At 56.3% G+C, this 22780-nt stretch overlaps 2 protein-coding genes across 9 annotated transcripts in view; both read right to left on the bottom strand.

The window, feature by feature from the left end:
- PLEKHG4 (pleckstrin homology and RhoGEF domain containing G4) overlaps positions 1 to 2222 on the bottom strand; it is a 92432-nt gene extending 90210 nt beyond the window's left edge. For 4 of the 5 annotated variants that reach the window (XM_068202921.1, XM_068202923.1, XM_068202924.1 and 1 more), the window contains exon 1: positions 2088 to 2222. In XM_068202921.1, the coding sequence (XP_068059022.1) occupies positions 2088 to 2207 (120 nt within the window). In that variant the 5' untranslated portion in view covers positions 2208 to 2222. Of the gene's footprint in view, positions 1 to 1989 lie in introns of all 5 variants that reach the window. The other variant, XM_068202919.1, reaches the window with a different exon arrangement.
- Positions 2223 to 8682: 6460 nt separating this feature from the next.
- On the bottom strand, positions 8683 to 22737 carry SLC9A5 (solute carrier family 9 member A5). 4 transcript variants are annotated; one of them, XM_068202914.1, is made up of 16 exons: positions 22556 to 22737; positions 17316 to 17618; positions 16491 to 16654; positions 16146 to 16224; positions 15257 to 15434; positions 14906 to 15126; positions 14519 to 14721; positions 13906 to 13995; positions 13708 to 13778; positions 12899 to 13028; positions 12662 to 12750; positions 12396 to 12522; positions 12096 to 12266; positions 11457 to 11526; positions 11169 to 11300; positions 8683 to 10792 (listed from the first exon to the last, which is right to left on the bottom strand). In XM_068202914.1, the coding sequence occupies exons 1-16, from the start codon at positions 22686 to 22688 to the stop codon at positions 10326 to 10328; spliced, it is 2628 nt and encodes an 875-aa protein (XP_068059015.1). In that variant the 5' UTR covers positions 22689 to 22737; the 3' UTR covers positions 8683 to 10325. The 4 variants fall into 4 exon arrangements, with proteins under 4 accessions (XP_068059015.1, XP_068059016.1, XP_068059018.1 ...); XM_068202915.1 differs by lacking the exon at positions 22556 to 22737 and adding an exon at positions 21501 to 21716; XM_068202916.1 differs by having other exon boundaries at positions 10696 to 10856.
- Between the last annotated feature and the right edge of the window lie 43 nt (positions 22738 to 22780).

Raw genomic sequence — 22780 nt, 5'->3', positions numbered from 1 at the left:
TTATAAAAAAAAAAAAAAAAAAAGAAAGAAGTTTTTATGCAGGCAGAAAGTGATAGGACAAGGAGGAGGGTTTTAAGCTAAAAAAGGAGAGATTTAGATTAGGTGTTAGGAAGAAATTCTTTACTCAAAGGATGGTGAGGCACTGGCTCAAGTTGCCCAGAAAAGCTGTGGATGTCCCATCCCTGGAAGTATTCAAGGTACAGTTGGACAGGGCTTTGAGCAACCTTGTCTAGTGAGCGGCATTCCTGCCTGTGGCAGGGGGGCTGGAACTCTGAGGTCCCTTACAAACCAAACCATTCTATGATTCTAAGTCCAAGCTCACAGTGTGCAGTCCCAGAGAGAAGCAGTGCAAGCAGGGCAGTATCACCCTTACTGTCTCTGCCTAGATACGAAGGCACACCTTGATGACACACAGTGTCTTCCCAGACAAGCCAGCTGGACTCAATACATGCAGAGTACTTGCTGGTTAGACTAGCTCCAGCATCCCCAAGTGCCCAGGGTTTTGGCTCAGCTGGCATCAATCATTGCCAGATTCCACAGGACAAAGCCCTGCTTCTGCACTCATCCAAGACACCCATCTCAGTCTGAGCGGCTTTGGGCTCCTTTAACTTTGGGCCCGGAAGGGGACACACAGAGGTGCACCCAGGCCTTATGAAGTGGCCGTGCTACACACCACTCTTGAGTTAATGCTGCTACAACAGTCTCCAGAAGTTGAAGCCATGAACATAGCCAGCACAGGTAGGAGCAGGGCCTGGATGGAAACCTGGCCTCCCGCACAATCAGACACCATCCCAGTGCACCCACACCCTGAGGGTGTTTCCCCATTGCACTGGACTCCCCTCTTGGGTGCTGGGTCTCAGCATTCTGGTGCTTTGAGTACTAGGCGGGTGCACTGGTTGGCAGGATGTGACCATACTGGAGAAAATATCCCAAACCTCCACAAGAGCCCGTAGGACACAGAGCTAGGCAGAGACATACCTCTGTGAATGTGGAGTCAAGAGAGCTTAAATGGTTTAAGAGGAGCTACTTGTCTGTCTCCCGAGAGTTTTGGCAGTGCCTGCCTTTCCTGAGAACAAAGTGCTCTTGGCTTAGAAATCCAGCTGTGGTTTCAGGACTGCTGCTTCAAAACTCACCACAGTCTCGGAACAGAAGAATAGGTCAGCTTTTTCTGAAGAGCAGCCTAAAAGTGACCCATCTCTCTCCAGATCCCAGGTATTTAATGGAACAGAAGAGTCATCTGTTTACCTTCCCTCCTGGCAGTGATGTTGCATGCCATTTAGCCCCACAGCACATGTTTACTGTACTCTCTGAGACAGCATGCTCACCTCTGAGCTAGACGTGCCAGCGGGCACCCACACCCTTCCTGCCCCGGCCCCTCTCCCACAGACAAGGGAGTTGTGGGACACAGGGTCACACACTACTGCAAATTCCATCCTCAGTCACAGCTGCCAGGGCCTGCTCCTCTTTCCAGGTCTGCTTGGCAGAGTAAGCGTTGTGGTGACAGACAGACACTCACCACCATGGCTCCATACCACCAGCAGCCCCCTACTTGTGTCCCTGCTCTGTGCCCAGCTCATGCCTGAGCAACCAGCACCCATGAGACACCTGCCCAGCCCGCACCAAGAGAAGTGGGTACATCCCTTGGAGGATGCCACTGAGCACCAACCATTACCAGACAAGGGCTGGGACACTCTTCTGATCTGGAGACCCATCCCTTCTCTTCCCAAAACCAACCTAAATCCAACTATGCCCTGCTAGGAGGCAGGGCTGGCAGCTCTAACCAGGGAAGCAAGGCCCCCCTCTCCAACCACTGGCTGCAGTCTCTTCTCCACAGTTTGCAGAGCCAGGGCCAGCTCCCAGGTCCCACCTGGGGTGACAGTCAGGGACTCTGATGCAGGAACTTTGATCCCCAGAACTGCTATTCCCCTGGGTGCATATCCTGTCAAGCTCCCATCCAGCCCTTCCAACCCTCCCAAACCCCACACTTACAGCCAGCATTTGCAGAGCTTCTACCCAGCAGATCCCGACAGATCTTGCAAACCATTCTCCCATGGCAGAATGTCTCCAGAGAGAAGGAAAGCTCTCACCTGCCTACAGTTTGCTTCTCCAGAGCAGGCAGGCAGCTGAGTTAGCGCAGCACTCCCTGGGGCAGAGCAATAGCCCCAAGATGCACCTCCAGGTCCAGTCAGTGCCTCATAGAGCTGCATGGGCGGTCCCTGGGACGAGCTGTCATGGTGCCTGTCACAGCTGGGCTGTTGCCCACTGAACGCAACCAGTCCCTCTGTGAGTCCTCCAGGTGCTTCTCAAAGTGCCCTTAATCCAGCTGGCATTTCCAACGGGGGAATGACAACTTGCTCAGGTCTGACAGTTTCCCCAGATACAGAAGAGACCTGCTTTCTCCCCCTCTAGCCTTGCCCAGCTCGTAGCAAAGGAGAATTATCTCAGTCCTCGAGCAGCTCTGCCAGGCTTCAGGCTGATATTCAAGTCATTCTGCAGTGGGCAAAGATCAGTTTGGGGTCAGGGTCTTCTCCCCCGGGGAGTCTAGAGCCAACTCTGCTGACTGCGGATCCAGAGCACTGAGAAGGCTCCTTATATGCCACTGGGAAGGGCTGGTTTGACAGGAATAGGAGCAGTCTGCCATGGAACATCCACAGCTGGCAATTAGAGGAGTGAACCTCAGGGAATGCCTACAGCAAGGATGCCAGGCAAGAACACGGAGCAGGTAGGACACAGGGCACAGTGAGGAGGTGGTGTGATGTGGATCACAGCTGCTGTACCAGAGGACCCTTTGTTCCCAGTGTGGGCTGGAGGAAGGGGAAGCACCGGGAAGCAGCATATGACTGACACGCTGTGAGCTGGTTCCAGCTGGGGTGGGCACCTCCCCTCCCTGGCACCAGGGCTGGAGAGCACCGGCCGGCAGGAAACGGTGTGATTCGATGCCATCAGCAGCAATAACAATGTGTCTCCTGAAGGAGATGAGCAGCTTCCCCTTCAGACAGGCAGGGCGGAGGGCTCCTGCCTCCTCTCAGCAGTCTGTCCTCTCTCCCTATCACTTGCCCTCCTTCCATCGTGCTGCTGCTCTCTTCCTCCTTGCAGGGCAATCTCTGCTCCCAAATCGAGACAGGGTAAGGCCAGCTACACAACAGCCCCGGGAAGGTTCGAGGAGGCTTAGACCCCTCTGGGGTTCAAACAGGACTGTTAGACTGGGGCCAGGGACTTTGGAGGAGCTTGGTGGGAGGAGGGACAAGTGGGTCAAGAGCTTCCTCCCCAGCACAGAAACATCCAGATCCAAGTGTGTGTTCTTTGCTGCTTTTTTTCCTTTATAGAATCATAGGATGTGAAGAAGTTGGAATAGACCTTAAAGATCATTCTGTCCCGAGCCCTCTCGCCACGAGCAGGGACACCTCCCACTAGACCAGACTGCTCAATGCTTTATCCAACCTGGCTTTAAACACTTCCAGGGTTGGGACAACTACAACCGCCCTAGGCAGCATGTTCCAGTGTCTCACCACCCCCATCGTAAAAGAAGGCTTTGGTTTTGGGTCATATTTTGCAGCCCCTGCCTGCGTTTGCTGCCTGGTGAGATGAAGGTGTCTGAGAAGGAGTGCGAGCTGGTGACAACCGGGACATCACACCCGCCATCAGGACAGCGGGAGGGGGCTGGGCAGCTGGGGCTGGCGCACCAAAGGAGGCCTGAAACTACCACATGTATATTGTCTTTTTCCTTAAGACTACCCCGTCACGGAATCCCCAGGGCTTTTGAACCGCGCTCCGCCGCACCCGCCGCGCCGGGGGCTCCCTGAGGGGGCGCGGCGCCATCTTGGCGGGCGGGCCGGGGCGAGGCCTCGGCGGAGGGCGACACCTGCCGGCGGCGCTGGGCAGCGCGGCCGCTCCCCGCGGGCCGAGCTCCCCGCGGGCCGAGCTCCCCGCGGGCCGAGCTCCCCGCGGGCCGAGCTCCCCGCGGGCCGAGCTCCCCGCGGGCCGAGCTCCCCGCGGGCCGAGCTCCCCGCGGGCCGAGCTCCCCGCGGGCCGAGCTCCACGCACACCGAGCTCCACGCACACCGAGCTCCACGCACCGAGCTCCCCGCGCCGGCCGAGCTCCGCGCATCGAGCTCCCCGCGCCGGCCGAGCTCCGCGCATCGAGCTCCCCGCATCGAGCTCCCCGCGCCGGCCGAGCTCCGCGCATCGAGCTCCCCGCATCGAGCTCCCCGCCGGCCGAGCTCCGCGCATCGAGCTCCCCGCATCGAGCTCCCCGCGCCGGCCGAGCTCCGCGCATCGAGCTCCCCGCGCCGGCCGAGCTCCGCGCATCGAGCTCCCCGCGCACCGAGCTCCACGCATCGAGCTTCGCGCCGGCAGAGCTCGGTACTCAGCCAGCGCTGGCCCCTCTTCCGACCCCCGGTGCGTCACCCTCGCCAGAGGGGACATGCTCCCCTACACCCCCGTCCCCCGATCCCCACCAGTTTGGGGGCGGTTTGGTTGCCTTTGGGCAAGCGGCACCCCACGTGGAGCTGTATTTATAGACAAATCCAAGCACAGCGAGGTAGCTGCCTGACTTTTTCCCCTCTTCATTGCACTCCTCAGTCTGTAATTTCCTGTTTGCTTTTAAAGCTATTTTTACGAAGGAAAAAAAAAAGTTAAACATTTTTAACAGTTCTATCTGTTTGCTAGCAGAATAAAGCAAAGATTGGAGTGAACCTAGCAGGGATCATGGATTAATGCCCCAGCAGCAACCTGTTTGCTCCACAGCCGTTCCATCCCAGCATATGTGGCTGGTGCTCCTTCACCAGCTGGCTCCCATCAGCCAGCCCCACACCACGTAGGAAAGCCTATTAGCCTTCACAGTTGTTTCTTTTTTATTTCTTTCTCTGTCTTTCTGGGTACCTTTCTGAAGATTTTGCCAGCTTTCTCCATAAATAGAAGGGAGATGTCTACTGAAAATAGGTGTATCTACATGCACATATGTGGTAGAGAAGAGAATATCCTGGCCCTTAGAGACCCTAAACTGCCAGGCAGCCACACATGGTGAGGCCTCAGGTGAGTGCATAGCCAGAAGCCAACTTCCCTCCAGCCAGCCAAGGAGCCAAAGCAAGGCTTTAAATGGCTCTCCAACAGTGTGGGCTTAGCTGGGCTTCAGGAGGCAAAGCTTGTGTGCAGGCAGGGATTCCCTGCATTGCTGTGACAGAGGAAAGCGCAGATACAGCACAGCTACTGCGGGGTTTGCTCACTGCCAGTACCCTGTGGCCTTTCCAAGCCCTTCTTCCTGGGCCGCCCACAAGCTCGGGATGGTCAGTGGTCTGATGTAGACCAGACCAACTGGGCTGGTGGTCACAACCCCAAAGTGTCCTCAGCACCCTCCGTCCCTCTCCAACTAACCCCCCAACACATTTACCTTCAGGACAGCCTGGATGTGTGGCCACAGATGCCAGGAGAATATGAGGTGAGAGGAGCCCAGGTGGCTTCTTCAGGGATCCTTGCCTTCCAAGAGGTGATGAGGAACAGCTGTGTCTGGCCGCAGGGAAGATCACAACTCTTGGATCGGGGTTACTCATAAAATCAAAGCCCCCCACCACGCTGGCTTCCACTCTGGCTGTTCTGCAGAAATCCCCAGGAGCAGAAACCTCATCATGCAATCCTCAGGGATTCCTATCGTTTTGTTTGCTCCTCCAGGGAAAAGCAAGGAAGTCTGAGCCACGAAGGAAGGTGTGGATCACCCCGCCCAGCTCCTGCTGACCCTAGAGATCCCTCTGCTCTTGCCTGTGCTCAGCCAGTCCACGCTGCAGCCTGTTCCCTTGCACAGGCGGGCAGCGGGGAAAGCCTTCTGGGGAAAGGCACCCCCAGCCCGACGGGTGGCACAGCCGCCGGGGACGGTCCCCAGCCCTGCGGGGAGCCCGGGGCCGCTCACCGCCGGCAGCCGGCGGGGACAGCCGGGGGAGCCGAGGGGCTGGCTCCACACGAGCCGGAGGGGTGCAGCGCGGAGCACAAAGGCTCTCCCATCCTGGCCGCTCTGCCCTGGAACGCAGCATGGGAACCACTGCCCAGCGCGAATCTGTTCCTCATTATCCGCCCCGGCTGCCGACTGATCCCGGCTCCGCCACCGCGCGCGGCACAGCCCCGGCCCGCTCGCAGCCCGTCAGCCGGGCAACTTCTGCACACCTGGGGCAGACCAGCGTCAGGGCTGGCATCCCCCTCCGGAGGTAATGCCAGAGAGAAAACCAATTATTCCCTTCGCCAACAGGCAGAGGAGGCTTCCAGTGAAAGCAGGGAGCAGGGATGGCTGCTTCAGGTGCGAAGAGTGGGAAGGAAAACACAGAATTCAGGGGAGGTGTTCAGTCTGATTGCAGGTGGGATGGATGCCTGGACAGATGGATATGAGGGGACAGGAGCAAGGAACAGACTGATGTGTTTCCAAAATATTTGTACCAGATACAACCAAACTGAGCACCTCTCCTGAATTCTTCTGCATCTGCCTTCCTGCTGCTCTCCATGAAAACCTGAGCATGGCCAAAGCCCCTGCCATGCTTTGTGTGAGTGAGAGGTGAGGAGCTGGCTCCTAGTCACTCGCTTCCCCCTGCTTCTGCCTGTATAGAGCAGTGTGAAAACGTCCCAAGAGGGTATCAGAAGTGCTCCAGAAATAGAGCAGGATCAGCAACTACACATGTGAGTCAACAGCACCCTCGCTGCAGTGGAGAATTTGAAGCTGGCAGGTTTAAGAAAATTATTATTTCTTGGACTTGGTACCTGTGAGACACAACTGGGTGGTAGTTCCAATCGGGGGCTTCCTGAAAGAACATATATATACGTGTGTGGATATATATATACGTATATATGTCAGAGAGAACCAGCTTTAAGAAGATAAGGCAGAGGGGAGCTACCTACAAGGTGGCACACAAAAACCACAGCCCAACTATTCCCAGAGAAGCACTTGGAAGAACAAGAGGTAACAGGGACAACCTGCCCCAGGCGAAATATTTACTGAGCATAAGGAGAAATTCATTCTGTGCAAGACTGCTGTAGCTGTGGTGTGGTTCTGGGACAGGGACACCTCCATCCTCAGGGACATTCCAAATCCAGTGGGACAGGGCTCTGAGCTACCTGGTCTAGCTTTGCTACCAGCCCTGCATGGAGCTGGGATTGGACCATGGACTTCCCAAGCCCCTTCCAGTCTGAAATTTACTGATGCTCCAACGTGCATTGTGCAAAAGCGATGTGGTGATTTTAAGACTCACTTGTAAGATGGCTAACACCAATCCATTGCCCACAGCTCTTCCACACAGCTGATGTCAGATCTGCCTTACATCCCCTGCTGACTTCACAAGTTTTGCTACCACCGAAGAACTGGAGGAGCTGAGTATTGGAGAAAGCAAATGCCTGTGGAAAAAATGTGTGGGTTTAATGGCAGGCTTTAAACAGAAGCCTGGGTGCAAAATGATAGCTCTGTGATAGTCTGCCCTGGGATGGGGTTGCTTTCAGTCACAGTTGGAGGGTTGTATGTTCTGGCTTAAAGTCTGACAAGCAGCTCCTGTGGCTGTGCCTTACTCCATCCTGGAGAAGCAAAAGTTTGGGCACATGCATTCATGGTTTGGCCCAGTCCTCGTGTTTTTCCACTGAAGCACTTTAGTATTTTTAGGCTGAAAAGAGACGACTCTGCTATGCTGGAAGGATCAGAGCAGTCCTGTGCAGGCAGGACACTCCAATGTGAAATACAGAGAGTGAAGTACAAGACTAAAAACCGGCCAGGAGCCACCATCCCTGCTCACAACAAGGGTGGCGTTGAAGGGGCTCCAAGCTGCTGGCTGGTGGCATGGAGAGCCTGCACACATTAGCTGCTAGGCTCAGATGTCTGGACGAGAGAGCGGCAACCAGTACCAGCATTTCCTGAAGCTGAGATGTCTGCTTTCCCTCCTCTAAGGACCTGAAGGACGCAGACCCACCTCTTCCAGGAAACCACCTGGCCCACACAGCCTGGTGCACTGCCAAGGTGATTGTGGTCGCAGGCGATGCTGGCAATGAGGTCCAGCATGCAGAGCACAGCTCAGCCAGCAGCGTTGTTGGTGGGATGCAAGGCAGATGGGGAATGTCACAAGGACCAAGAGCTTCCACAGGGGCCAGTGCAAAGCTAACAGGGCTAGAAGCTATATTTGACCCTGCCAAAAAGAACCAGGGGTTGATGGTGGATGCCAGGTTCAATACAAGCCAAACATCTGCCTTGTGAATCAAGTAAACCACATTTACTTTCCTTCAGGAAAAGGAGAGACCAGGAGATCAAGGGGAAGAGCAAAACCAATACACACTGATGCAAGGAGGCTCCTGTGACCCAGAATACCCTGAAACAGACCCCTTTAAAACATATTTTTGGCAAGGAGAGAGGACATGGGAAGACGTGGGCTCCCAGCACGCTGGTGGCTGTGCAGCCACAGCTCTGGGCAGAAGGGCCTGGTCTCTTGCTGGCTGCTCCCTCTGCACAGCCTAACAACAGCTGCAGGCAAGCATCTCTTCGGAAAGAACTTCACATTTTCCACAAACTTTATGGAAACCAGGAAATCCAGTTAGGCACAACAAGAGAGGGGGGTTGGGGCCTCAGGTGGAGAAGAATGGAGAGGCACAGGGACAGGGTGCCTGCAAAGGAGAACTTAACCAGGATGGGCAGAGGTTCCCAGACAACCAACAGACCAGACCACAACGTCTGCTCCAACTCCAATTTATTGAACATTACAAAATACTCTGCATATATTATCACATTATAACAATATCCTTGCAAATAATATATTAAGTCTTGAGTCATTTGTGGTGCCCATGGCTACAGAAAACACTGACCCAACTAGAGATTTAATATGGCCCAATATCAGAAATCAAAACTAGAGTAAGTCATACCAGAAATGCAAAACTATATAAAAACCTTTTAAAAACCTCATGCTTATCTGGTGGAACAGGTACAGAGCTGAAGGGCCTCTGCTGAGCCCTGCTGACAGGGCTGAGGGTCCCATCAGCTCACCTGCTCCCCATTGGACTCATCCACCCAGTGCATCCAAGTGTCCCCTTGGCGCCGTCTGTCTCAGCACACCCACATAGCTGGAAAAGGCAGGCTTTTATCTGCTCTGTAGCATTATCAGTCCAAGTCCCCATTTTTCCCAAAGAGGAGTGACCTCCAACCCCCTTGCTCTGCCGGTGCCCAGCCATTGTGCTCTTTTATGTGCTGAGCAGTTCTTGGGGTGCAGTACTTGGCCCTTGGGGTCACACCAGAAATAATTCATCATGTGGGCCACTAGCTCCCATCACTCTCTGCAGAGGGAACAGGGGTGGCTGGGATGCAGGTGTTGGGGACAGACCTTTGGCACTGGTCACACCCATCACCCCTGTTCCTGATGTACATTCATACCTGCTGCTTGCACCACTCCTTGCACCATGGCCAGTCCTCCCAGCTGATGCACCCCAGGTAATTGGGAGACTCAGACATGGGCAGAATGAACACCAAGGATGCTGTGCAGGGCAGCTGCCTCCCAGTAAAGCCAGAAAGCTGAACACAGCAGCTGTTGGGAACACATCCAGGCGCCAGGTGCGAGGCTAGCACAGCAGGTTGGCTGTTAGAGGAGTCCGTGTGCATACAGGTTTGCTAGCCCAGCTCCTGGTGGAGCCAAACCCCAGGAGCGCTGCTCCCAGTCCTGAGAAAGCCATGGCCTTTCCTCTGTGGTGCCTCCATAACCCCGGGAACATGGGGCTGTCGTGGCAAGGAGCCTATCTCTGAGTTCCTGGCTGAGCTCCATGCATGCTGTGAGGAACCAGCAGTGGCCACCTTGAAGTCAGTGGCTCAGTCACTGGGTGTGGGTGGGCTCTTGCTCACCAGCGCTGCTCTTACCCCTTTTCCCAGAGGTCTCCTACTCACAGCCAGGCTGGAGACCAGCTCATACTCTTACACCTGTGAGCAAGCCACAGCCCATCTTCCAGCAGCCACCACCTCAGGGCAGCACAGCCATGACAGGATCAAGTCTGTTCGGGATCCCAGCCCTGGGAGAAATATCTCTAACCGCCCAGCTGCAGAGATGTGTAGGGACCAGAGAGGAAGAATAAGGTTTGGGATCTGTGCCTCCCTGGGTGGACAGGGCCTGGTACCTGCTGTCACAGCACAAAGACCAATTATTGACCAGGTTTGCATCAGCAGGTGCATGGGCAAAGCGCACCCTGGAGAACAGCTCCAGGAGGAGTACTGGGTTCTCCTGCCCCTCCTGGAGTTTATGAAGACACACAGAAGCTTTGCAGTGCAAAACAGAGCAGTCACCAGGTCATAGCCTGTCTGCAGCACTCAGCCCCTTCCCAATCCACAGGGTGCCTCAGAGGTGGCTTGCTCTGTTGAACATCAGCCACCTGGGCTCTGCAGAGGGTGGCATCCTGCCCTTCTCCTCTGTGGCCATCAAAGGCTGCAGTTCCTGCTGCTCAGGACCATCTGGGCTGCTGTCACTCTGTGACCGGCCGCTCTTGGAGACATGGCTAGGGAACTGGAAGCAGGAGCTCTGCTCTGGCATCGCCTGGCTTGCAGACTGGGGTTGCTCCTCCAGCACAGGGCAGGCAAATCTCCTGTGCTGAGGTCCACTCTCGATGCCTGGGGGGGAAGCGATGCTCTCCAGGGAGGAGATGCTTTGGTTCCACGCCTTCTGCATATCCACTGGCACAATTTTGGTGGTCTCCGAGGAGACATAAACAGCCAGATCAGCCTGGTCTCCTTTCCATGGCAGCTCCTTCTCTGCTAGGGTTGGCGATGGAGGGATGATGCAGGGGCTGGGGCAGACATCCACGCTGCCTGGAGATGCAGATGGAGGGACAGTGAGAGGGAGCTTGCACAGCTCTCAGTCTCTCCTTGGACCCTGCAAACATTGCAGAACCAACCACTACCAAATGGCCATAGAACCCTAGAATATTCTGAGTTGGACAGGACCCACAATGATTATGGAGACTACTCCTTGCTCTATGCAGGACAACCCCAAGAATCACACCATATGCTGGCCCAGGGATGCAGGACACAGAGAGGCTCTGCCATGCCTCCAGAGGACAGTGATTCTCCCATTCATGCTCTGTGGACCTTGGTTTTGCCCAGGCCATGGCAGCTTTGCTCCACAGGCAGAGGAAGGATAAGCTACCCACTGGCAGCTGCCCCGGCATGGAGCATTGGTGCCTACCAGGAGTTGTCTTTCCCTGCAGAACCTCATCAGTGGCTCGAGCAACGAACACAATCCCCTCATCGTCTTCTTTCTCCGTCTCCGAGCTATCACTCTCCTCCTCCTCTGAGCTGACCATCACCAGGACAGGAGCTGCAGGCAGATGGAGGGGCTTGGTTTGGTGCTAGCACGACCCTGGGCGCTGTCATCCCACCAAGCTGGCAGTGGACAAGCACAGCAGGTGCTCCCATCCCACGCCACCAGGTCCCCTTGCCAGGAGCTGCCATCCTCACCTGCCACTGCCCTTACCTGCATCCTGCCAGGGGACATTTCTGTGAGTCTTCCCGTTGGGTGTCTCTTTGGTCAGAGAGATGTTCTTCTGTGAAAGAAGAGGAACTGGCTGGGACCTGTCTTGTGCAAAGCTCAAAACCAAAGAGGTGGTCCTGCAAGCCAGCCAACATTGGGCATGCAGATTCCCACCCTGGCTACATGGCATATGGTTTCTAGTCCTTAGGCTTTGCATCTTCATGGCCCCACAAGGAACTGCTCAGCTGCAATGGCTTCAAAAGCCTCCAAACAAAGTAAGATACCTAAGGCTCAATTTGAGGTGCAGTGCCACACTTCTGGGCCTGGATCTGCACCAACACTGAGGCTGTTTTATGTTGAATGCTCCTGCAAAATGAACTGGGGGCTCCTCCAGGGCTTTGCTCAGTGAGGAGCCACCCCACAGCACTGATGGCATGCTGGGGACACATGGACACACAACACCTGCATGCTCACATGCAGCATCAACAGGACTGTGAAGAGATGTGCTGCTTTCCCCTCTGGGTCTAGAGCTGCTGATACCCTGCAACACCTCACCTACACACAAAAGGACCTCTCTTACTGCATCCTGGGGTGGCCAAATCTCAGAGCTAGGAAAAGAACAGGAGCTTGGGGAGGACTTGCCTTTTTCCTGCCTTTTTCCTTCAGCCTGGCCTTGCTCTTGGAGGAGCACACGTTGTGCTTTGTGGACTTGAAGGTCTCCAGACGCCTCTTCATGTTCTGCCGGAAGATTTCTTTATCTTGGCGCTCTTGTTTATCTGGAGAGATGAAGTGACGGCTGTAGCTGGCCTTGTACTGGCCGAGGGAGAGGCAAAGAGACACAGGGTGAGCAGCTGGCCCCACGGGGCATCGTCCATCCCTGCTCCTCTTGCGGGTGCTGCTCCCCTCGGGGTCAGCTGCACGCCGTGGCCCGGGAGTGCTCACCCGCCGGCGGGGCTTGTAGAGGCTCCCTCGCAGCACGTGGTGCATGGCAGCGTCCTCCTTGTCCCGGCGGCTCCGCACCGTGTCGATCACCTGCAGGTCCAGGCACGCGCCGCTCCCGCTCTCCCTCCTGCGGGGAGATGGAGATGGACGGGCTGGGCTCCATGCCAGCCCCCTGCCAGCCCTGGTGCAACCCGCCCCCAGGGAAGAGGGCAGCTGCGAGGTCCAAGGAGGTCTGTCCAGGAGCTCAGAGGGATGGTTGTACTCACAGGAGGTTTGTGACTGATGACTCTGACATGGATGTGCGGCTGGGCATGGAGGGCAGCACCAGCTTGGCAGCCGAGTGCACGTGGCCACCCTGGGAGTTGGGAGGACAAGGCTGGCATCAGGACAGCAAGGACCCGGCTGGGATGGACAGGTCCCCACTGCCTGGCCAAAGGGTGCACATGAGGGGAACCTCTCCTGCCAGCGCCATCCTGCTGCCTGGACACCACTGCTGCCTGTACCTGATCAACAAAGCTGATAGCATCACGGATGTTCAGCTTGTAGTAAACATCCCAGATCTCATCCCGCAGCCTGTAGGCAGATTTCCGCATCAGGAGCTGGCTCAGGTATTTCTTGTCAAACTGCTCCCACCTGCCATGAGATGAAGACACAGGCAATTTAGCTCCCATGGGGTACCACGGCCAGGGATATCTACCCACACAAGGCTGAGTGTCCCAAGTACGGCGAAGGGAGGCTGGGCATGCAGGACCTGGCTGTGCACAGGGACACACTGCCAGGGAGAGCAGGAGGGGAGGGGACATGGTGACCCTTCAGCCTGCCCAAGGGGAAGCCAGACACTATCGGGTCTGTGAGAGGCAGTGGGAGTAGGACTGGGGCCACCCTGCTGGAGCATTTCCCCTGCAGGAAACAGGCTTTTTGCATCCTTTTCCTGTCCCTGTGCTGCAGATAAACACTGCCCAGGCAGGAACAGGGCTGTTCCCTCCTCAGTGCCCAGCGCAGTTCCATCCATGAGGAGGCAGAGGGTGGTTGCCACCAACATGGACACCCCAAGTTCTGACCTTGGCAAGCAATGTCAGCTCCATAGTATCCTCAACCTGACCTCTCTCTAGGATGCTTTTGTGATCTTGGTCTGCTGCGCAACAGCAGCAAGATGGTACCTATCCAGACTGATGGACAGACATACAGCCTTCCTGGTCCTGCTGCTCTGTGCACAGCAGGGGTGTCCTCCTGTGAGAACCCCAAGATGTCCCTGTGGCTGGCATGCATCTCCCATTCACTAACAGCAGAGAATCCTGTCTGAGACACTCACTTGTCCCGCCAGTAGTGGTAGCCATGGTGCCCCACGATGTCCTCCACTGCTGCCAAGATGTGGTCAAAGGCCTTGAGTGAGGGGAAGAGGGTGAGTGGTGGAAAGGCTGTGGGTGCCCCGGGGATGCCAAGGTCATACACGGTCCTTGCCCAGCCCCACATGTGAGGGGAGCTGGGGTGCCTCTGCACTATCACTTACATGCTCATGCAGCTCCTCGTTCAGAGTGGGTTTGTGGTGGTCACTACGCTTCACCTTCAGCCATGTCACCAGGGGTTTGATGGTGAGGCCCTAAAATGGCAGGAGAAGGCGAGGGAAAGACTGGGAGGGCAAGAGGGTGCATGGCTGGGGCATGGGGAGCAGAAGCAGCACGAAGTGACTGGGGACAGTGGCTGTACCAGCCACGCATGCCCCTATCAACCTGGCACCTGTGGCATGGTGTGCACCCCCAGTCATCCTTCCCCTAGACTCATATTCATCCTCCCCATGGCTTCCCTTCCTAGGGCGCTGAACGCCAGAGCTGGGGCCCATCAGCAGCTTTGTAAAGAGAATAGCCTGGACAGGCATGCACTCTTGGAGCTCCTGGAGCCAGTCCAACCAGAACAAAATGCCAGTAGGAAAAGAAGGTGGGCCATGCCCCCACCATTGCAACAGTCCCCATAGCGGTCCTGCACACCTGCTGATGGATGGGGTGCCAAAAAGCACCGAGGACCAAAGGTCACTTGAAAAAAGATACTTTCCCAAAGCACATGTCCCCAGGCCAGTTCTGGGGCAAGAAAACAGCACTGGAGGAGGACACAGTGCCCATCCTCACCTGCACAATGACAGTGAAGAACACCACCACGATGGTCGTTGCCACAAAGTAGTCCTTGGCTTTCACCTTTTCCCTGTCCAGCAGGATGACCAGGGCGAAGGCCACGGCCCCACGGAGGCCACCATATGACATGACCACCTGGTCAATCCTGTCCAGGGGGATGAGGCGGAAGCGGTTGAGCACGTATGTTTGGAGAACAACACCTGGGGAAGAAGGAGGAGGAGAGCCTATTATGCTGGGAGAACCCTGCCTGCTCCATCAGCACGGCACAAAATCCCAGCCAGGATCCATGGCTGGCCTTGTGCCCCAACTTTCCTAGGCAATATCCCTTTTTGGCATGAAAAGGGCGGTGTGCTACCAGCCATATGCACAGCAGGACAGACTGACCCACGGCTCTGAAGAGCAGGATAAAGAAGAGGGTGCCCAGCACCAGTGCTGTGTCCCATGTCCACTTGGAGGTGTCCACAGCTGAGATGCCCAGAAACATGAAGATGATGGTCTCTGAGCTGCTGGCCAGTGTCTTCATGGTGTACTTGACCGTGGTGCGGGATTTCTGGGAGATGTTGGCTTCCACGTACTTCTTGCAGCAGATCCCACAGAAGGTGACTCTGCAGAGGGGCAGGAGGAGATGGCATGGCCCTATGGCAGGATGACGAGTGGGTCTACTCACTGCCTCTTGCTGCTCAGCACTGCAACCCCAATTTCCTGGGTTCCCCTGGGGGACACCCCAGTACTCACGCCAGGATGGCGGAGAGCGAGACCATCTCAGCAGCAAGGTACGCGACATAGGCCAGGAGGAAGACGAAGAGCGGCTCGATGATGCGCACGCGCTTGGTGAACCGTGTGATCAGGGCCAGCAGGAAGGCGAAGAGCAGCCCCACGGCTGTGCCCCCCAGGCTCACCAGGAAGAAGGAGGCTGGTGAGAGGAGAAGTCTCACGTGAACCATAAGGAAGTGGGCCCAGCTCCTGTGCCCCACAGCCATGCCATGCTGCGCTGGCCAAGCGCCATGTTCCCACCCAAGTCCCCTCCAAAGCATCCCATAGAGCACAAAGCTTTGGATGATCCCAAAGCATCCCCTGGAGCACCCCTGCTCTGGGGACAGGCTGATAAGAGTTGGGGTTGTTCAGCCTGGAGAAGACCCTGGGGAGACCTCAGAAGCCCTTCCAGTACCTGAAGAGTACTCCAAAAGAGCTGGAGAGGGACTTTTGACATGGACATAGAATAACAGGACAAGGGGGAATGGTTTCAAACTGACAGAGGGCAGGATTAGATTGGGTATTAGGAAGAAATTCTTCCCTGTGAGGGTGGTGAGGCCCTGGCACAGACTGGCTGTCCCATCCCTGGAAGTGTTCAAGGCCAGGTTGGGGGTGGGGGGTGTTCTGAGCAACCCGGTCTAGTGGAAAGTGTCCCTGCTCATGGCAGGGGGGTTGGAACAAGATGGTCTTTAAGGTCACTTCCAGCCCAAACAATTCTGCAGTTCTATGCTGATGGCCAGCATGTGACACATGGAGATGACAGAGCTGTGCCGCTCAGTGCCCACCCCACAGGACAACAGCTCCTGTGCTTGCCCCCCTCCACTTCCACAACAGAGGAGGAGGTGGAGGGACTGGTGTGGCAATTACTCACCTACCCCCTTCACGTAGTCTGTGGCGTGGATGTGCGCTGGGCCCAGCTCCACAAAAGAGTTGAACACCTTGTACAGCACCTGCAGGGAAGGCAAATCCCTTGAGAAACACAGGGCATTGCCCTGCCTTGAGAGGGGCAGGAAGAGTCCTGTGGAAGAGGCATTTTCCACCCCAAACTTGTCAGGTAACAGCTCCCAGGGCCAGGAGAGAGGAAAGGCCAAGAGAGTATGGCATGGGTCTGCCCCCAGCTCAGGGATGTCACCTGCCTCCTCTGCCCACCCTGGGGAATTCCAGCACCTTGGACCATGTTGGGCTCAACATTAGAGTCCACCAAGCTGCAACTCACCACGGTGACAGCATCATTCAGGAGAGACTCCCCAAACACAATGATGAAGAGGGTCTCATTAACATGGACCTCTTCAAAGACAGCCAGGACTGCCACAGGGTCCACAGCTGAAATCAGGCTGCCAAAGAGCAGGAAATCCATCAGCCCAGCTTCAACACCTGGATCTGTTAGGACAGAAGGATCAAGGTCAGGCAAACCAGCCACCCCAGAGCCCCTCTCACCAGGTGGAAACAAGCCTGTCCCTCATCTGATCCCAGTGACTTGGCTGCAGCATCTCAACTTGGGAGTGCCACGGGATGAGCCAAAAAGTGTTCCCAGACCTCCAGGATGCCCCTGGAAAAGTGGGACTTGGTGCCTTCTTGCTGCAACATGAGATGAGCATAAGGCACGTCCCTGTTGGCACCCAGGTGCATCACTGCTCCTCCAGCAGGTACCACCAAAGGTGGCTCAGCAGCCCCACCTCAGGTCCAGGTATCAAGTGGCTCCTCAGGGCTCAGGAGAGCTCAAAACACAGCCCAGGCCAGCCAGGGCCAGTGGCTCCAGCCAAGGACAGGGAACATGCCAGCGAGCCAGCAACGCTAGCCAAGGTCAGCAGACAAAAATAGCAAGACATGAGTCAGCTCGGTGCCAAGCAGGGCCCGTCTGTCCCGCACGCTTGACTGTCCTGCCAGAGCACCATTCCCAGGATGTCAGGACCCTGCTTGTGCTGCAATTCCTAGGAATCCACAGTAGGAAGAGGCAGTGGGCTATGAAACTGGCATTGCTTTGCACCTCCAAGCTATTTTTTGGGGATGTGGTCCAAGCTGGGCAGCCCTGCACACCCACCCATGAGCCCGGCCCGGTGCAGTCCCCAGAGCGCGGTGCCGGTGGCGAAGGAGTTCCAGAGCGTGCCCACCACTGCGTAGGTGAGAATGGCACCGATGTTGTCGAAGAACAGCCGGCTGGGCATGAAGTACCCCGAGTCCAGGACGATGGGGGGCAGAAGGAAGAGGAAGAACATGTTGGGCTCCAGCTGGTACTCGGCTTTCTTTGCCACGGCCAACACGATGCCCCCCAGGCCCAGCCCCAGCAGGATGAGAAGGCAGCTCTCCGGGACGACGGATGTCACCTTCCTTGACAGGTGGAAAACTAGAAGAAAAAGAAGAATGAGAGCATCAGCCAAACAGGCACATGGACAGAGCATCCCAAATCCACAGCCTTCACAGAAGGGTTGGGTGATGCATGACGGATGGGAGGAGAACAAGGGAGCACCTATGGAAAGACTGCTTCATGGCCACAGGTGCACAAAAAAATCTTCCAGCTACCTCCCAGGTCAGGACTTCAGGTCCCTGACTCTTTAGGATTTCCCTCCCTCTCAGCCACTGTCTAATAAGCCAATCAGCCAGGCATTTTACTTTTCTTGGCTTCTGGTATCTGCACTTAAAGGCTTAAAGCAGGCAGCCAGCACGTTCACAGCGTCATGAGCACTGCTGGCTGCTGTTCAAGTGAAGAAATCCTGGTACACCGGGACATGTTACCCCACTCAGAGACGAGGATGCTCAGCCCTGGTGACAGGGTGACCTTGTTTGCATCTGAGCAAGCAGCCAGAGCAGCATGCAAACCACTGCAGCACAAGCCATGCCCGAGCACAACCTCCCTCTGCACCAGCTAACCTACCTGCATGCAACAACACAGGCACTTGGGAGCTGCAGATTTAGAGATGCTTGGAATAATCAGTTTATTCCATGCAAGGTTTGGGCCAAATCGTAAGCTGCCGTGGAACAGGATGTATTTTCTAAAGCAAACAGAGGATGCCCTGGTATTCATCCATCAGTAATGTGGCAGCGAGCCTGTGCTCAGGCACAAGCCAGCAGGGTGCCACGCCAGCCAGCACAGGAGATTAGTTCCTCCAGGCACCCTTGTCCCCCATGTCAGGGTGTCCTGTGTGATCCCAAATCAGTCCATCTTCCAGGCAGGCAACCCCCATCCCTGGGGGTTTCTCCTCACTAGCACAAGGTGCTGTATTTTTGCTGCCCCTCCAAAAGGGCATTGCTTGGGGAAAGGCTATTGAGGGTCACAGTGATTTTGTCCCCCCGTCACTGAGTTCTGCCATCATTTGTGATGTCCAGCTCAGTTCTGTTGCATGACTTGACCATCAGATGAAAAAATCTCCTGGGGAGTGGGTTCCTCCAGGTAATTCGAGAGCCACCTCTGTCCTTGTGCACCCAGCAGGTACAGGGGACATTAGGGTGGGCTCTGAGCCATCTCTTGGCTGCAAGCCCAGCCCTGCTGCCAACCCCAAAACCCAGTCCCTAAAGCCCTTTACCTGGACTAAAGCTGCCCATTGCTTGTGCCAAGCTACCCCTCCAGAAGGAAAGTTGAGCTACAGTCATGCACCAGCCCTGGGTCACTCAGCTGCTTCCCTCCTTTGGAACCCCAATGGACAGACCATAAGGTCTGCCTAGCCCAGAGTGCTGTCTCCAGTGGCATAGACCTGGAGAAGAGCCCAGGAACAGGCAGTACTTCATCAATAGGTTTCCACGTCTCTATGCCCTTGTCATTCTCCTCTGAACATGTCCTGGTCCTGCTCTATCCTTCTGGGGCAGGCCCCAGTGTCCCTGAGATGTGGACAATCAGAGAACTGAGGTTGTGGCCTCCTGATGTTCTTCCTTTCTCCTTTCCCAGAATCTCTTAGGTGATTTTCTTTCCTTCACAGCAGCTGAGCTCTGAATTAGAGGAGATAACTGAATGGCAAAGATCTGGTTCACAACCAGAGACAACATCTTAGAGCCCACCACCCTATGTGCAGGCTAAGGACCACTTTTCCTTTAGTTGAGGACCTCAAGAGGTTGCTGCTTGGCACAGTAAGCTCCATCTATGCCCCAGCACTGGCTCCATGCCATAATACAGCAGGAGCACTGCTGCAGCCAGCAGGGGCAGAGCAGTGAGCACAGGGGCAACATGATCTGCAGCTCCACCGCCAAGCACCTCAATAGCAAAGAGCACCCAGGCCAAGCCTCTGCCATAGCTCTGCCACTGAACACCACAGCACAGAGCCCAGGGCACCCCCTGAGCCCCAGCCACCTCTGCTCACTGCTATGGGCTGCAATACAGCCCTGGGGACTGTGGTGATATGGACACTACAGCCCTCCAAGCAGACCCACAGCCTGAGGAAACACTGGCTGGGCTTCATCCAGGCCAAATTCCTGCTAAATGACCACACAAGTCACTGCAGAGCCCTGTTCACCCCACACAAGCTGCTTTCACCGGTGGACAAATGGTGCTCACTCAGCGCCTGCAGCAGGCTGTGAAGCCACTTCCCACCCACGGGAACAAAGCTCTGAAGTTTTCAAGAAGGGAACGAGGCGTCCAGCCCCTTTCTGCATTCTCAGGAACATTGCCAAGATCCCTGCTCTCTGCTTCGGCAACCCATCTGCATTCCTCATGCTGTGGAGCTGTCCTGGCTGGCTGGGGGACCCAGGAGAGCGTGGAGGGATGCTGTGGGGACATGGGTCATCCATCCTGGAAGTGTTCAAGGCCAGGATGGATGGGGCTTTGAGCAACTTGGTCTAATGGAAGGTGTCTCTGCCCATGGAAAAAGAAATCCATGGTAGATGGAAAAAGATAATCTCTAAAGTTCCTTCCAACTCAAACCATTCTATGGTCCTGTGATTGTTTTCACCAAGCCAGAAACTTGGTCAAATAAAGGAGAAGCCTCAATGGGAAAGATCATGCTTGTCCAAAATCCTGCTGGCTGATAGGAAAAGCTGCCAGCCTCCCCAGGAAATGGCAGCACATGAGCTCCCCTGTGTCACAGAGAGCAGCCAGTGGGGACAGACTGAACGAGCTCTAATTTTATACTAGTCAGGGATTTCAGCACTAAAGGTTCCCACAGCAACAGTAACTTAGCCACATGTGAATTAACTTCAGAGACATAATCATACTCAGGCATCCATAATAAAGGATTTGCCATTGAGAGAACTCAGGGCTAAAACCTGCTCTGCTCCTCCAGAGCTTGGGAATGGCAGAACACCTAAACTAAGACATGAGCAGCTGGGGACAGAGGTGATGGGGTGAGGAGAGGTGGTTGCAATGCTGCTTCACAGAAAAACATCTATCTGCTGGCAAACTCCTGCCTGTGGGGCAGCTATGTGTAAGGAGAATGTTTGGGGACAATGCTCATCACCTCCGTGCTCCCCATCCTGTGCTCTGACCGTGGATGGAAAAGGCAGCAAAGCCCGGATGATGCCTCGCTGTGCAGGAAGGCAACACCCAAGCCAGTTTTTCCCTGCCCCGGGTGTTTGCTGGCTTGGGTCACCCCAGCATCGTGACTGCTTCTGAGAACAGAGCCCACAGTGTCATTTCCCCATCACCCGGGCGTGGGGCCGCTTCCTCCCCTACAGTCACAGGGCTGTGAGCTGCCAGCCCAGCTCCACAACCACAACGGTTCCTCTGCGCCAGCCTACGCCCAGCGTCCATGGCTGCCACAGCTGGTGCTGCCCTCTCCGCTCCCCAGAATCCTCCACCCCTGGTTGATCTCCTCTGTGGACTCCTGTGCACCCTGGGGACTGCAGGTGCCATCTCTGGGGAGGCCCACGGCAGGGTGCTGCCTGCAGCCGTGCCTCCAGGTCTGGATGTCACTATTGGCTCCAGGCTCTGAGGATCCATTGGACCCACTGGATACACTAAACCTGGCAGCTCGAAGCTATCAGCCATCAGGGCTGTGTCTCACAGACAGAGAGGAGAGTAGCCATCAACCTCAGGCCTGGAAGAACGTGGCAGATGTAGGGATTTGGGAATGGTCCCAGCTCAGGCCCCCCTGCACCCACCCGCACAAAATCCAGGGTGGCTGAGGGGAGCACATCAATGGAAACCTGCACAGGCAGCAAACCTGGGGAGAGGTTGGAGAGAAGAAAATAACAGCCAGGGAAAGGAATTTTCTCTCTGATCTTCTGCAGGTAGGAGGGACGCACTCGGCAGCTGGAGGTGGCACAGCTACAGCAGAGTGCTGTATTTTTAAACTCATGATACCTTTTAATTCATTCCTCGCGAGGCTTTAGGTCTCTCTTGCAACAAGGAAAGGAAGGAGAGGAATGGAAGATCCACAATGATGCTGGGACAGGAAGAGGCCAGCTGGTGGTCACAGCTGTAGCTGTCTCCTGTGTAACGAGTGCTGCTGCACATCCCTGGCTGATCAGAGATTCCCCTGCCAAACTCTGAACCCACATTTCTTGATCCAACTCGAAATTCAGAGGGTGTCTGTGCCCTCACCACGGGGGCTGTGCCTACAGTGGGGTCCCTGAGGAGAAAACCTGGCTCAAGGTCAAGATCCCATCCCCTGAGCCCAGCACAGCAGGCAGAGGCAATGTGGGGGACCAGCCCCACGCACGGGTGTCCCCTCCCCAGCACCCCGGATGCTGGTGGGGAGCCCAGCCCTGCGCAGCTCACACACATCCTCATTGTGCCTTCCCACACAGCCTCTCACAGCAGAGCCTCCCCCGGCTGTGTGGTTCTGTGCTGGGGAGCACAAGAGTCCAAGGCCAACCCAATCTGGAGTGACCCACTGGAGGAGACTGCAGGCACCTGCCATCCCCGGGCTGCTGGGGGCACATCCTGCCTGGCACCGGCACCACCGAGCCTTTCCCCGGGGCCGTGGGGGAACAATGGCCTCCAGACCTGCCGACCGCAGGTGCTGTGCCAGCCTTTGGGAACACGGGACGTCCTCTGGGGCTTCTCTTCTCATGAACCCTCCATCCTCTGCGCCCACCCATCTATCCATCCATCCCTCGCAGGAAAAAACAGCCCGGGCCCCCACCTTTTCCTTCGGGTGCTGCCTTAACCCCGTCACTGCACATCATCCCACGGCAGGGCACGGAGGATGTGGCGTGGTCCCCGACCTCTGCAATCCAGCTGAGAGTGGTGACCAGCCGGATTTGTCCCCATGACCCGTGTCCCGGCGTGCGGTGACACCCCTCGTCCCGGGTGCCCCCGCGCCCGCCGGGAATGCCGCATCGCCCCTGCCTGCCCGGGGGTGGGCACGTCCGCTCCCGGGGGACCGGAGCGGGTGGGGACATGGGGACACTCACCGATCTTGGCCAGGCTGGCTACCAGGATCCAGGCGGCCACCAGGCAGGGCGCCTGCACCTCCCGCCACTGCCACCGCAGCAGCTCGGCTCCCGCCGGGGCGGCGGGGCCGGGGGAGGCCGCCGGGAGCTGCATGGCCCCGCCGCTCCGCTCCGCTCCTCCGCGGTCCCGGTCCCGGCCCCCGCCCGCGTCACGCGCACGTGGGGATGCGCCAGGACGGCCCCCGC

Source organism: Anomalospiza imberbis, chromosome 12 (genome assembly GCF_031753505.1).
Source record: "Anomalospiza imberbis isolate Cuckoo-Finch-1a 21T00152 chromosome 12, ASM3175350v1, whole genome shotgun sequence".
NCBI classification, from domain to species: domain Eukaryota; kingdom Metazoa; phylum Chordata; class Aves; order Passeriformes; family Viduidae; genus Anomalospiza; species Anomalospiza imberbis.
Note: the sequence above shows the minus strand (reverse complement) of the source record. Positions and strands in the feature narration are given on the sequence as shown.

Coding starts and splice junctions, on each gene's coding strand:
- SLC9A5 (XM_068202914.1), bottom strand. CDS start 22,688: ATGCAGCTCCCGGCGGCCTCCCCCGGCCCCGCCGCCCCGGCGGGAGCC. Junction 12,267..12,395: donor TCTACAAGCCCCGCCGGCGG/GTGAGCACTCCC, acceptor TCCCTCGGCCAG/TACAAGGCCAGCTACAGCCG. Junction 10,793..11,168: donor GCAGGGAAAGACAACTCCTG/GTAGGCACCAAT, acceptor CTGCATCTCCAG/GCAGCGTGGATGTCTGCCCC.